This window comes from Equus caballus, chromosome 23 (genome assembly GCF_041296265.1).
Source record: "Equus caballus isolate H_3958 breed thoroughbred chromosome 23, TB-T2T, whole genome shotgun sequence".
In the NCBI taxonomy this organism is placed as follows: domain Eukaryota; kingdom Metazoa; phylum Chordata; class Mammalia; order Perissodactyla; family Equidae; genus Equus; species Equus caballus.
Window position 1 is genome coordinate 31,977,322 of NC_091706.1, and position 14,480 is coordinate 31,991,801.

Below are 14,480 nucleotides of genomic sequence, written 5' to 3' on the forward strand. Positions count from 1 at the left end.
AACAATTGTATATAGCCATTTAACTAGCTTTCAAAAAAAGATATTAAATCTTTCCATCACTCTAGAAAGTTCTCTCACACCCCTTTCCAGTCAATTCCCCTCCTCACCCTTTGGCAACCATTTTCTGACTTCTGTCACTGTAAGATACTCTGTTGTCCCTAGATTTCATACATGTGGAATCACACAGTGCTTGCTCTTTTGTGTCTGGCTTTTTTCGCTTAACAAACTATTTTTGAGATTTACTCATGTTTTGCAACATCAGTGGTTTGTTCCTTTTTTTTAATGCTGAGTAGTACTCCATTGAATATGCCACAACTTGCTTATCCATCCTCCTTTTGGCAGGTGTTTGGATTGTTTCCACTTTTGGGCTATTATGAATAAAGCCGCTGTAAGCTTTCTTGTACAGCTCCTTTTGCAAACGTATGTGTTTATTTCTCTAGGGCAAATACCCCGAAGTGCAATTACTGGGCCATATATAGCTATATGTTTAACTTTATAAGAAATCGCCCAACAGTTCTCCAGAGTGTCTGTACCACTGACCCTCCCTCCAGCAGTGTATGAGCATTTACAGGCTTCTTAATCTATTTTTTTTTCCAGTTTTCTTCTTTCATTTTTAACACTTCCTTTTCTATCACAACTTGTGGTCTTTTCATAGTGCCATGTCTTCTTGTACTCCAAGGATGATGGCAATTTTCTGAAATTTTCTTCTGGATCCTGAAGTAGATCATTTTCAGAGATATGCTCATCCTCTTATTCTTTTTGATACTGCTTTCTCTTGTTTTGCAATATTTTCATTAAGCTTCATGTAAGTTTCTCCTTTCTAATACCTAAGTAAGGATCTGCCTCCACTTGTTAGAGACAGGGTGAACAAACTGCTCTTGGACCTCCTTTCTGTCCATAGCATGAGGTTAAACAATCTCCTAAAGTCTACAGGGGAAGGGCAAGTTGACATATGAAAGTCAGGTTTAAGAAATAGTAGAGCATAGGGTAACAACTGCAACAGAGACTATGTAAAATGCAATAAACGGTATTCTCCAAATTAGTAAGCGAATGCATCATATTTAATCAAACATTTGGTCAATACACCAATGTTGCTCTTTCCTTTTTAAGCCAATCTTTATTAACTAGTGCAATGTGCCAGGTATATGCTAACCACTTCGCATGCATTCTTTTCATTTAAGCCTCAAAACAAGCTTGTAAGATAGACATTGTTATAATTATTATTGTTATTGTTATAAAAATCAGGAAATGAAGCCTTAGAAAATTAAGGTGATTTTCTCAAGGTCTTACAGCTAATATGCGACAGAGCTTTCCCTAAATGTTTTAGGCCATCACTATATAACCGGAAGTCAAGAACTGAAAGTCATGTGATAAATTTAAATCATGGAGACCAAAATTCTAGAAAATCTGAAGGTAATACCTACCTGATTTTTGCATGTCTCCTAAATTTTTGATTAATTAACTATAGCGTGTAACAAAAACTCTTGGCCCTTTTTTCCTTATCCATTAAAGCTCTTCTGTGAAGTAGGATAACTGGTTTCCTGCCTTAATACCTGTGACTATCCCCAAGCATTACACGATCTCAATGGTTCAAGGCCTAAACTAGAATTTAAAAAAAATGTAATTCCTTTGATTCATGTAAAATTGGGGAAAGCCTAATCTAGCACACCTCTTTACAAATAAATCATTTTGTATTACTGTATGTCTTACCAATATAGCTTGGTATAAAGTTAATTGAAACAAGTTATCTGCAGAAAATGAGGAAAACCATCATTGTCAATATGCAAACATCTTGATAATCTTAAACAGGAAGACAAATGCACTCTGCTGTCCTGTACCCGTTTTGTAAAACTTTTTAGTTCATTCACACACAGCAATAAAGGAAAGTGCACAGTGGATATGCCTAGACATTTGGGCCTGGCGCACACTTTCAGAGTGAGCAGCACTACACACACACAGGACAAACAATTAACACGTACTGTGAAAAAAAGGAGACATCACTAATTTATCAGCCACCTAGAATGTCCTTCACCTAGCAAACACTAGACTGCCCGCGGGGATTGGAATCTCATTTTGTTAAACACTGCTTAAAAGCAAAGGAAGTTCTTAACTTATCTCAGAGTTCTCAGTGCTGGCACAGATTAAACCTGTGCTCACTAGGCAAGGTCAAGTAATTTTCTTTGAGACGGTATTTGTGATCACACAGTTATTGAAAACTGAAAACATACAAATCTAAACCATTAAAACCTAGCCAGAAGGACAAAACAAAAGGAGGAAAAAAATCAAGGACTTTTTAAAAAGAATCTCTAAAACCCTAGAGAAGGACTTATCCTTTATAGCCCACTCTCTTAACAGTATGGATAATGGCTTTCGAGAGATTAGTGTCACCAAAACTTCTCCCTTTGCATACATCTTCTTACTGCTCTAACTTCACTATCTTATTAGCTCAAGCTATTACTACCAGATAATAAAACTGTCTTTTTTAACAGAGAACTGTTACCTGAAGATTAGTCATATTAGCAAGTTATGCACTTAATCAACCACTTTGCCATGGCTCTAAATGGTAGACTACTAACCTGTACCCAGCCCTATTTTCACGTCATGTTCCAGGACTTGCAACACATTGAGAAAGCCACTGAGGATCCTGTAGAGACAGGAGAGAGTCAGAACAAGGAGACCCAGGTGGTTCCAGTAAGAGAAGGACACCAACAATAATGATGGCGATATCACTGGAAATTGTGTTTCCCATCACATCAGCTCTAACGCTGACCAAACACATTAGTCAATATATGAATAATCCACCCCAACTTGCCTCTAAGGAGGAGGAGCTCTGTTCTGGATCAACTAGCCCCAGAAATGAGAGATCCTTTCTGTATCTAATTCTGGAGCATGGATTCTTAACCTAGCATCCATGGATCAACATCCTGTTAACTATGAATTCTCCTGAATTAGATGCAATATTTTTCTATCTATGGGCTTTTTTCTGAAGATACAGACCATAACTTTCATCTGGTTCACTTATGGATCTATAACCTCTCAAAATGTTGAGAACTAGTTACAAAGAAAGCTTTTGCATTCTGGAGAATTACAATAGGACAAGGTCCCTCCTATGTGAACTGGCACACTGTCAGATCCAGCAGTATGACATATACTACGGGTGTTGGCTTCTGCACCATTTCTAGTAGTTTGCACAACACAAAGTAATGGGAAGTCGGGCCCCTCTCCCTGGAACTGCTGGTTGGCACATGCACCCTTTCAGCCGTTAGCTGTAAATTCTGAATGCTATTGGTTTTGAACTCTTTCCGTTATATTTCCTATTGTCCTATTTTGCACAAACTCAGAAATTTTAAGAGTTGTGGTGCCCTTTAATATGCATACTCTGCAAAAAATGTCCTCTTTTCAGTGCTTTCTTTCTCCCCACTACAGCACAAGTAAGCGTTAGTCTATCTAGTTCCTGTCCCAATCAAGCATAACTATAGAAGAGAGATACTGGAGGAATGGCTGAGAAAGCAAAGGTATTTGGCTGCTAATTTGCAACCCAAATGTTCATAATCTACCAATCAGTTATTGCCTACTTACGATAAGTTAGAATTGGGACAATGTGCGATGGATGCTCCTCGTTCTCTGAATACGTCCAGTTCTTCTGCAGAAAGGTAGCAGCCATGCGCCATCACTGTCTGGAAAGAAGAGTGCAAGAGTGTCCTATGTGGAGTTTACCCCTTAAAAATGCTGCAGTTCGTCCTTACTTATAGGTACAGATAAGAGCTGTGACTTGTCTATTAGCATCTTCACAAGAACATTTATGATTACCTGTATGTATAAAAATCACTGCGTACAAATTACACCTGAAAAGAGGCCTGAAAAAAACATTAGATCACAAAAGACTTGCAAAATTCTGGATCTTACATTCCGTTTTTTGAATCTATAAAATAATGAGGGTTGGTTCAGGTGGTCTATTGCACAGGGTATCCATCCAGTTTGAAGATACTATGATTCCTTCATCTCCACTTTAGAAAATAACCAAGTTACTCTCTTTTGTAAGTCTACGTGGTGAGCAACTGGTGGAGCTGTGCTTGTTCCAATTCTAATCAGAATTTTCCAGAAGTAAACTTTCCTTCCTCAGTACCTAGAAGCTATGGGAGTGATCTGCAAAGAGCTGTTCTTTATTTCTGCTCCTGGTTAAATATAGACACCAATGATCTTGACACATATAACCAATTCAACTTTATTTATTTTATCACCTATATTCACATTTTCATAAAAATTAGGAAATGTAATATCTTATAAGCCTTAGTTCAGAAGGCAAAATTGGTCCAAGAAGGCGGGCACTGCGAACATAAAAATTTCTCTTCATTTTTAGTCTTAACATTTGTGGGTTTTCCTGAATAAGACTTTACTCTTTCAAAATTCTTTTTTCGCTCAGTGCAAAACCTGTAGCTAAATAGCTTTCCCCTTTAGGAGGCATGGTTCAGTGACCACAGAATTATTATTAAAATAAAATTTTCCCAAGCTCTGTGCAAATAAAATTAGCATGCAAATTGAAAGTTAATTTATTAATCGTATGGAAATATATGTAAAAGAGGATGAAAATTATGGTGTAGCATTTACAAGATTTTTGCAGAGTATTAACCTTTCAAATTAGTCATAGTCACATCTCCATTTATATAGTCCCTAAGAATTTATTTGCTACAGTAGTTAAACTTTCAATGCAGTTTGTACATTTCATTGAAGGCCAAGGACAAGAGGTATATTGGAATGAGGTCCCTCTTTGCTCACATTATTTTAATTAACTTAAAATCATTTAATTATGGAAACAATATATACTCATTTTTTAAAAAAAGCAAACTCAGATGTTTAAAAATAAAAAGTAAAACGTCATTCTGCTTTCTCCCTCAGGAAGAATCACTTTTAACATTCAATGTATGTCTTCCGGAAAATTTTTTCTAAGTGAGCATGCACCCACACATATATACACATACATCAAACAATACTGTACATTCTTCCTTGTAAGCCCTTATACCTCATTCTTTGTGAATGTTGGGTAAAATTCTAATTAGGTATGTCTTATAATCTAAACAATCCCCCACTGATAGCCATTTTTTAACTTCCATATGTAATTAACATCCCTATTCATATTCCTTGCAGAATGGGTCCTTAGAAATGCATCTGCTAATTCAAAGGAATGCACATTTACATTCTAACAGATACTGACAAAATGTCCATGGACTAAATGACATTCCTACCCTCAATGAAGTCTTCAGACTTATTTACTAAGATGAAACTTCAGGCTGGTTTTAACTATATACACATACACATATGCACACGCTGAGCTTTACTCTAGTTTGGGAAATGCATGCATATTACGGAAGACTGAAGATTACCACTGACATTTTAAAATTTAGATAAATATGCCCTACTTTACACAGACTATGTCATGATATGCAATTTACCTTACTTGTCAGAAGATTGTTTTTATCATACACATCAGTGTAGTTTTTATAACTGGGGTATAAGTTTTTCACTGCTTTAACTTCATCACGATTTTCACTTATATGGCTCTAGAAGAAAAGAAAGAATATTTTCAATTTTTTAACTTAAAATACCATTAGAAATTATACTTCCTAAGCCAAAACGATATGGATGGTTTCTACTTGCTTGTAAGGGACCACATAGAAAGACAACAAAGATTATACATGTGTTTTATTTAAAACAATTATATATCTTGTATATAAAATGTAGCATGTACATGACAAGGAAACTGAACATATAATCTTCTAACCCTAACCCATGTAATATTCTTTCAACAAAGTCTTTTCAAATTCCAATTTATAGCAAGAACAAATAAAAAGGAAAAGCGCTCCTTGAAGAGAGTCAAGAGCCTAGCTATTGGTTGTTACCTGCTTCTTCTGGTGTTGACAGTTTAAGAAAAGAGTTCAGTGGCTATCAGAAGGACACAAAGCATGATTCACTCATAAGAAAACTGGAATTTGAATAAAGACAGCTGAAATTTAGCCTAGGTTCTGACCCTAGGTGTGTCTTTGGGTGAGCTGGTTCTTTTCTTTGGGTCTCCATTTTTCATCTCTCAAATAAAGGAGCTGGGCTAGATGAGTGATTTTCCAAATTCTTTTAGCTTTGGATATGTTATTCATGTAAAAATTCATAGAAATCCAATATGTAATAGTCATAAGTAAGCTGCTTCTCAGGATGAAGCAGGGTTGGGACTCTGGGACCCTGTCCCCATTCTATCCCCTTTGTCGGCTTCCAGAATGAGTTTCTCTGCAGAAAACAGTTGGAAAATAACTGAGCTAGACAATCCTGCAGTCACCAAGAAAGAGCCCATTAGAATCCAAGAGTAAATAAAACAAGTGAGAGCTGGCCCCCATGCTGCTGTTTCTCCAGGGTACCACAAAACCTTGGAGGGCATAAAGTATTTGTAAGACACGATACTTAAGTGCAACCACCCCAACCCCCAGCCTAAAACAAAAATAATTTCAGACCAACTAGTGATGAGCATATATTATGGAAAATAACTCATGAGCAAGTTACCACTTCTAAGAATGGCAATGCCATTTCCCTGTCTCTATGAGGAAGAGTATGCATAGCCAAATAAGTAAAAGGAAACACAGCAATGTTCTAAAACTAGAGCGTTCCATCTAGAGTGTGAGCTCTATCTCTGGCCTTGAGGAAATCCAGACCACTGAAGAAATGTATGGGCATCAGAGGAGAAGAAAGGACAACCAGATGCTTCATTTCATTTTGATAAATTTGAGTAAATGCACATATGCACGTACATATACCTAAGCAAGGATATACTTGATTTTGTTGCATGTTGATGGGGTTCGGGACATGCTACCCCAAAATATGGCACCTTGGCATATTGAATATTTTAAGCTGATGGAGTTTGAGAAAATGGCAGAAGCAGGAAGGTCACTCTGAAATTCCCCCTCCCTTCTCCCCTGAAGCAGGTCATAAGACCCTCATGTGAGGTGTGCCTTCCCTACATCCAGAGGAAAGGAGCATCCTTATTTCTGAACCCAAAGGGACACTGAGAAGAATCCTAACAAACAGGCCTTGCTAAGTTTCCCCTCTTACTACACTTCCCTCGTACTCCTCAACCTATCATATTCCGCCACCACTGTGCTCTTGCCATCAAGTGGAGCATAAAAATACTCAGATTTAACCATTCCTTTGGGTCTTCATTTCTTCACGAAGGCTCCCGTGACATGTAAGACTTACATTTAATACATTTGTACACTTTTCTCCTGTTAATCTATCTTTGTCAGTTTAATTTTCAAACCCACTCAGAGATCCCAAGAGGGCCAAGGAAAACTTCTTCCTCCCCTACACTTGTGTGGGATTGAATCAAAACTTCCATAGACCCCCCCCCAAAAAAAGGGAGAGGGGCGTTGGGAATAGTGAATGAGCCCTAAGAAGATAAATCTTTAAAAAACAAACACACAAACAAAACACATGCCACCCTACAAAAAGGTAAAGAATCATGTGTTGCCTTTCTCGTGACTTGTCCTTTGTTATAAGACAGTCAATTCCCAAGAGGGAAAATTTTAGTGCAGTACGTGCTTGGATAGGCAAAGAGGAGCTCCCAGCTCCCGATTTTAACCCAGCTGGAAGCTTTAAAAAGTGTTTTATTCCTAAATTGCAACCACTTAATGACAAAGTAAGGTAAACTTTTTTGTTCCTCATTTTAAATTAAGAAACTCAGAACAAAAGGGCTTTCAAATGCATTTTTGTAAGGTAGAAATTAGGCTCTTCTTGCTTTTCAAATTATAAGTGGTTCCTCCAAAAAAATGAAGGACTAGGACACTGAGAAAGTATCAAATCAAAGAGAAGTAGGAAAGAAATGCATTAAATGTACCCTACAGAGACTAGGGAACCAGTTTGTCATCCGTCTCGCTTGGTTACTTATGATGTCCTCGTCTCTCAAAGCCAGATCAGAGAAGACTGAGGGTAAAAGACCTTGAGATTTCTTACTGAAAAATTAAAGGATTGGATTTAGGTGGTGTCTGTAAGGGCCCTTCCTGTTGCATGATGCTGTATCCCTAGGAGATCTCAGTAGAAAACTGGAGATTACTGCTGGAATTGAGGCTACTGAGAAGTCTTGCAGATCTGGACAGAGGCACAAAGAGGAAAATAATGCCCACCTGAATGTGTAAATCATGGGTCTTCGCGATGTTTCCGAGTTCACCCATCAGAGTCTCAGAGCAGGAAAGGGAAAAACGTGGTGTCACTATGGGCTTCACTCTAGAATACTGGAAATAATCCAAAACAGCTGGTAAGGAAACTGTGGATGTCATGAATGTGTAGCATGCCCCCAAATGCATATCATACAACAAGATGATTTTACGTCCTTTTGCGGACACTGTCCCATTCTAAGAGTGGGTGGAACGGCCGGGTTTCATGGAAACTGCACACAGCTGAGGACAGAGGAGAGTATATTCTGTGGCACCCAGTTCAATGGAAAAAGATCCCATCCCAAATGAAAGACTCCTCCTGCTCCACATCCACATGGAGGCTCAGCCGAGGCTCAGACTAGGTGGTCTTTATGAAGACAATTAGGAGGCAGATGGAGAAGTTTTAAAGGAGAGCACTGGGGAGACTAAACGTGAGGTGGTGGCCTATTCCCCTTCGACATCTTGGGGAGGGCTGCTGGCCATGGCCTCCCTCAGGCCTATTTTGTTGCAGGATTCGCTCGGATGTCACCTGAGGTGAGAGGCCGAGCAGGAGAGGACTCATAGAGGGGTGGTGAGGATAACGATCCACAAAGGTCCACCTAGGTCTCCCAAGATCTGATTGAAGGAAATTCTGAGGTTTCCTATGGTTTCCAGTGAGACCTCGAAAGATATTAAGGGACAGGTCTGCCTTGCCAATCTAAGACATTGCAAAATGGAGCCACAAACCAGCCTGCTGGGAGTGCTGGCAGGAAACAGCACTGCCTCCATTGACTCACGATGCAAGAATGCTGCAAAGGGGGGGCCTAGCTGAGTGCATACAGGCCATGTGACATGCCACACATATATGGACCAAAGCAGCCTGGGCTGGGGCATCAGGGTGGACATCACCTGTGTTTGATCAAGAGGCACAAGAGGCCAGAGCCAAGGCTGATGTAGCAACAAATTATGCCATAACTTCCAGGTGCCACCAATCTATCCACATCCATGAATCCCTCCCCAGAGACCAGTCTTGTGAAATTAGAAGCTTTCAGAGGAGAGGGAGGGAAAACCCACTGAGAAAGCAAAAAATGTCTGACCTCACTGAGCTGAGTTGATGGGTCCACTGTGAAGACAATTTAAGGTTCTAGGAAAATAGTTCTGCATGCATGGGATAAGCTAAACAAACACAGACAAATCCCTGCCAAACAGCTTAATAACGAACTCTACAATCAACACAAACGCAATCCAAAAACAAGCTGGGAACGAGTTTACTTACTTTCCTCTGGAGCATTTCTGACACAAATCTGAAATAAAGCAATGAATGGGAGGTTAGAAAATCTAGGCATTTTCAAATAAATTTTGAAAAAGGGTGCAAACAGGATCTGCACGTGTCCTAATTTCCATGCAAGCATTTCCAATGCTGCACATGTTTCACCACCACTAATTAAAGATTAACAAGTAGTAATTACTCTGCTTTTTCATTTGCAGCCAGAGAGATGGAGTGCAAAATCACAGAGCAATGCAATCTTATCATCTAACATGAGCTGGGCTGTTCACGAGCATTCCCACAGCACTCAAGCGCTCCTACTAGCTTACACTCTGAGGGAATATTGCAATATATGATATTAGAGCTCCATGGATATTAGAGTCCTGGAGTCCTATGCACCTGGAGGCATTTAGAAGCCATGAGGCTCTCTACTCCTAATTTCCATAAAGTGGAAGCTACTTGTTTATACAATATCATCAGTTATTTCAAAGGCAGAGTCCTACTGGGCATGGATGTTGGAGGAAGACACAAGGAAAAGGCCAGAAGTGGTTTTGAACTGGGTAGTGACAGGGGTGGTGATCTTACCAATGATACCTGCGGGGACGGTGGTATCTATAGGGCCTATGAAATGGCTATTTCTGCCCTGGCTGGAAACACTGACTAGCTATAGCTTCCTGCCTTCTGGTATTCCTTTGTTTCAGAATAAAATGTGAATTAAGGTTTAGTATGACCACAAACACGGATTCGTAGAAAAGTTGAGCATATGGCCTATGCTAAGAGGAAGGTGGTGCTTCCTTCTCTCTGTGAGCACGCAGCAGCCCCTAAGCTGCCCTTTTCAGGGGACATACTTAAGGTGAAGCAGACCTGGGGAATGGCGAAAAGTTAGACTTCTAAAACTTGCATTGGGATACCATTGGTCTTGAGGAACATTTAAATCTAAAGAATTTTCTTCTATATCTCTTGGATGTTGAGTGTCACACAACACAATTCCTGGTCAAATCCTAAAGGCACCATGGAAAAGTCATTAAAGAAATGTAGAAAAAGTACTAATAGCATCAGTGGAATATCCCAACGTAATATAAAAAGAACACAACAAACACTCATGGTCTCAGGCAATAGGATGACCCACAACCCAAAATAATTTAATGAGCAGGCCATACACACTTCAAGCAAATCCAATCTACAGGAGAAGCCCAATCTATAAAAAAGGAGAGGGAGCAGCTAAATCATTTACTTTAAAAAAGAAGCCTTCATTTTACAAAGGGATTCACCCTGGGACTCCTATGGCGAGTTCCCAGAGGCTTTAAAATATAATTTCATATACAAAAATAGCATTGACATGCAATGATTTTTTTTAGGACCAGACTAATTTCATAAAGTTGGGCAAACCCACACAGTGACATATGTGCACACCCCTCCTGGTTCAGAGAGGGCTCCTCTCTCCATCTCTGACACCATCAGTGAAGCAGAGGGACCACCCACAGGACAAAGCAAGATGAACACACCTCTCTGTCTCCTTGATTGATTCCTCAGTGGTTTCCTTGTATTCTGGAACCGCGTCATTCAAATCCATGCAGACTTTGCCCACAAATGCCCGCTGCCCAAATTTATCTGTGAGGCACACACAAAAAGAGTCTAAAGACATGTTTCTTTCCCAAACGGTACCTTTCCTGAGCCTTTTAAAAACATTTTTGAATTAAAATCATTATGAAAACATGAGAATGTAAAAGATCATCACACCATTTAAGAACAATAACAACAGAACCCCACTCCATTCTGTAAGTAGTAAAGGTTCTTCCATTGACGTCTTATTCCTCTGATTACTCCCAGGACAGGGGATATTATTTGTCTAAGGTCTAAACCCTATGTGCCCAGTGTCCTGTGCTGTGTGCAGGGTTATGAGGAATATAGCCAATAATGTATATAAAGTGTCTGGCACATCCGGCTTAGAAAAGATACTGCTGCTATTCTTAACTGTAGCAATGTCAATATTATTATCTGTGGGGAAATTTACTTAGTCCTACTAGCAGCTCACAGCACTAAAGAACCTAGTCCTCATTAGAGGTATTCTGCTTCAGCTGGGAAGCTGAACTACATGGGGCAATGTTAATTTTCTTTTTTCCAAGGTCGCTATCTCTGTCATAAGAGACTTTCAAAAGTCTTTCTGCCTCTGTCTCTCCCCTGTAATTCATCTTAATACCTGGCCATTAGATTACTCTTTCTTAAAACACCACCTCATCACATTCCTCATCTGGCTCAAAAGCCTTTTTGAGTCTTTGATGCATATTCCAATCTCTCCACTGTCTGAACCATCCCATCTCCCCAGCCTCCTCTCCTGCCCCACCGAGCAATGAATCCTCTCCTCTAGTTCAGCTGCTCTGTTCCCTGCTTCCTGTGTCCACTCTGGATGTTCCTGCCCCCACACCTTTGTCCATGCCATTTCTCCCCATCTGAAAGGCATTTTCCTCTCTCCCCATTTTATCTTTCCTTCAAAGCCCAGTTTAAAGGTCCTTTCAATGAAGTCTTCCCTGAGGATCTAATACTGAGTTCACTCTCCCTCCTCCAAAAGTGGCCGTCTTTACTTTCAGTGTCACCCTCAGGCCTTTGGCATAAACTACCTTGGCCAGCCAGCAGCAGTGTCAGCACATCAGTCAACAGTATTTACTGAGCACCTGCTATGTGGTAGGCACCGTGCTGGGTACGAGTTTGGAATCAGCAATCAAAATCCAGTCTCAGGTCTGCTTACGAGCTGTGACCTGGGCATGTTACATAACCTCTCTGAGCATCAGTTTATCCGCCTGTAACAAGGGGACGTTACAAACTACCTCAGAAGGCTGTTTGCAGCTGAGCCAAGATAATCCACGTAGGGTTCTTTGCACAACACCAGGCATCTAGTAAGAGCACTATAGCTGTCACTAAAGCTATTAATCAACGTGTGTACTTCTTAATCAGTTAATCCGCAAAGGCATTAGTCTGGCTCCTGAAGGGCAGAGACTATTTTCTGTTTCATTGTGTTCCCAGCATCTGACACAGTGCCCTGAGTCTAGCCAACACCCAGACATATCTGCTGATTATAATAAACTGTTGGAATTAGTAAACCTGTTCCCAAAAAGCCCTAAATTAATACACAAAGTTCAGACCCATATACATCATTCTGCAACCAAAAACCAAAAATAAATAATCAAATTACTTAGACAACAGAAAAAAAATTCAAGGGCCACAGTGATACACAAATACCTAATTACTCGCAAGCAATGCAATGCACAAATTCTAGCAATGAAAAGTCAGGACTGCTCACAAGTATAAGTCATTGTCAGGCCTGGTCTGGCTGTCTGCTTGATGTGCCCGTAAACCACACTTTCATCTCCTCACCTGTAATTTCTGCAAGGAGCAGAGATGAGTCAGTGTGAATTGTTGCAAAGTAACAGGCGGTGGTTGTTCCATTCTTTAGTGTTCTCCTCTAAAAATAAATCACAAAACCATGAATCGCGTGTGCCCAGAAAAGTCACGTGGCCTAGACAGATGAAAATAGAATCCTAGTTTTTAATTTTAAAATGCTTTTATTTAAAGGTATCCCATCTTGATATGAAATACGGTTAAGGTAAATGTCAAAAGTATTTATATTTCAAAAGTGTTAGCTGGGGGAGACGCTGGTACTTTTGACTTCCTGGAATCAGACAGTCTGTGTCGCAGAATTCATAAAAAGTGGTACTAATTAGTTCCTTATCTTTTAGGATTGTTTAAGGATAGCAAACTTTATTGCATCTAGGAGTGAATAAATGAGATTTTTCTATCTACTACAGGATGCAATACTCAACCAATCCTCTAGTTCAACCTGGTGGATTGGTCACATGTATCTGTCTCCTTTCCTCAGCAAATTTCCACCAAAACAGCAATAAAGGGCTATAAAATTTATTAACGCATAAGAAGAGAGGAGCCTTGACCAGAGAAAACATTTCAACACCTTCCTGGTAGAAAAAAACATAGATGAGAACCTGGAGGCCACTTGGAAAGAGAGAGAGAGAAGCACATGGTTGTTACAGGGAAGTGGCTGAAAGTCTGTAGACAGATGATTAAACCCTGGCGGGACCCTGCTCCTCCCTGTTGAAATCAGCCAACCACCCCTAACCTGTGCCTTGTGGAAGGGATTTACTCTTTGTAGAAACTGGGTAGTATTTAGAGAGAACAACCCCAAAAGACAAAGTGAGGCACAGGCTGAGAAGAAGAGGTTCAAGCGGATATCTGGCTGACCTCTGGGACCCTCGGTCATCTTCCCCCAAATGCCACAAGTACTACTCCCACCACTCCTGGCAGGACTGAAGGACTCTTTCCTAGAGAAGATGAATGGCTCTAGAAGAAAGATGTCCTCACAATGACATTTGGGGCCCACAACTTAAAAGGCTGTTCACTCCTTCAGTGCCCATCCTATAATGAAGTTCACCAGTCGACAAGTGCTACCCCCACCCAGATCTTCTAGCCAGCATCTTGGAGCATCACACTTAAATACGAATGCACATTTGAGCTTCAGCAGACACTAGAGGAAAGCTACTGTAAAAAAGAGGAGAAGGGAATGAAGAAAGAATATGGAAAAAAATCTTGGAGGAAACAGGCAATCTATAGGGTCAGAAGGAAGCTGGATTGAAAAAAACTGTGATTAATATTCTCAAAGAAATAAAGGAAGATATTGTAGCCAAAAAACAAGAACAGAATGCTATGAAAACCAGAGAACAGGAGCTCTTTGAAAGTAAAATCATTAAAAATAAAATTTGGAAGTCAACAGAAGGGTTGTAGGGTAAATTAGAAGAGAATTTCTCAGGGAAAAACAGAGAAGTCAGGGGTGAAAAGACAAGAAAATTATGCTCAATCTAGGAGGTCCAACAGTTAGAATAAGAGTTCTAAAAAATTTTTTTAAGAAAAGGAAATGGAGGGTCTGAAGTTGTCTGAAAAAGAATACTATTCTCCAAACTGAAAATCCTCACAGAGTGCTCAGCAGAGTGAACGAAAAACAGAAGCCAAAGTAAAGCACCCAATTGTGAAATAGTAAG

The 14,480-nt window shown here is 39.9% G+C and overlaps 1 protein-coding gene across 1 annotated transcript in view; it reads right to left on the reverse strand.

Moving 5' to 3' along the window:
- GDA (guanine deaminase) overlaps nucleotides 1-14,480 on the reverse strand; it is a 90,443-nt gene that overhangs the window by 15,739 nt on the left and 60,224 nt on the right. The window contains exons 4-10 of the mRNA XM_001488434.7: nucleotides 12,808-12,895; nucleotides 10,941-11,046; nucleotides 9,445-9,472; nucleotides 8,160-8,267; nucleotides 5,451-5,558; nucleotides 3,580-3,677; nucleotides 2,577-2,644 (exon numbers count right to left, since the gene is read on the reverse strand). Of these exons, the coding sequence (XP_001488484.3) occupies nucleotides 2,577-2,644; nucleotides 3,580-3,677; nucleotides 5,451-5,558; nucleotides 8,160-8,267; nucleotides 9,445-9,472; nucleotides 10,941-11,046; nucleotides 12,808-12,895 (604 nt within the window). The remainder of the gene's footprint in view (nucleotides 1-2,576; nucleotides 2,645-3,579; nucleotides 3,678-5,450; nucleotides 5,559-8,159; nucleotides 8,268-9,444; nucleotides 9,473-10,940; nucleotides 11,047-12,807; nucleotides 12,896-14,480) is intronic.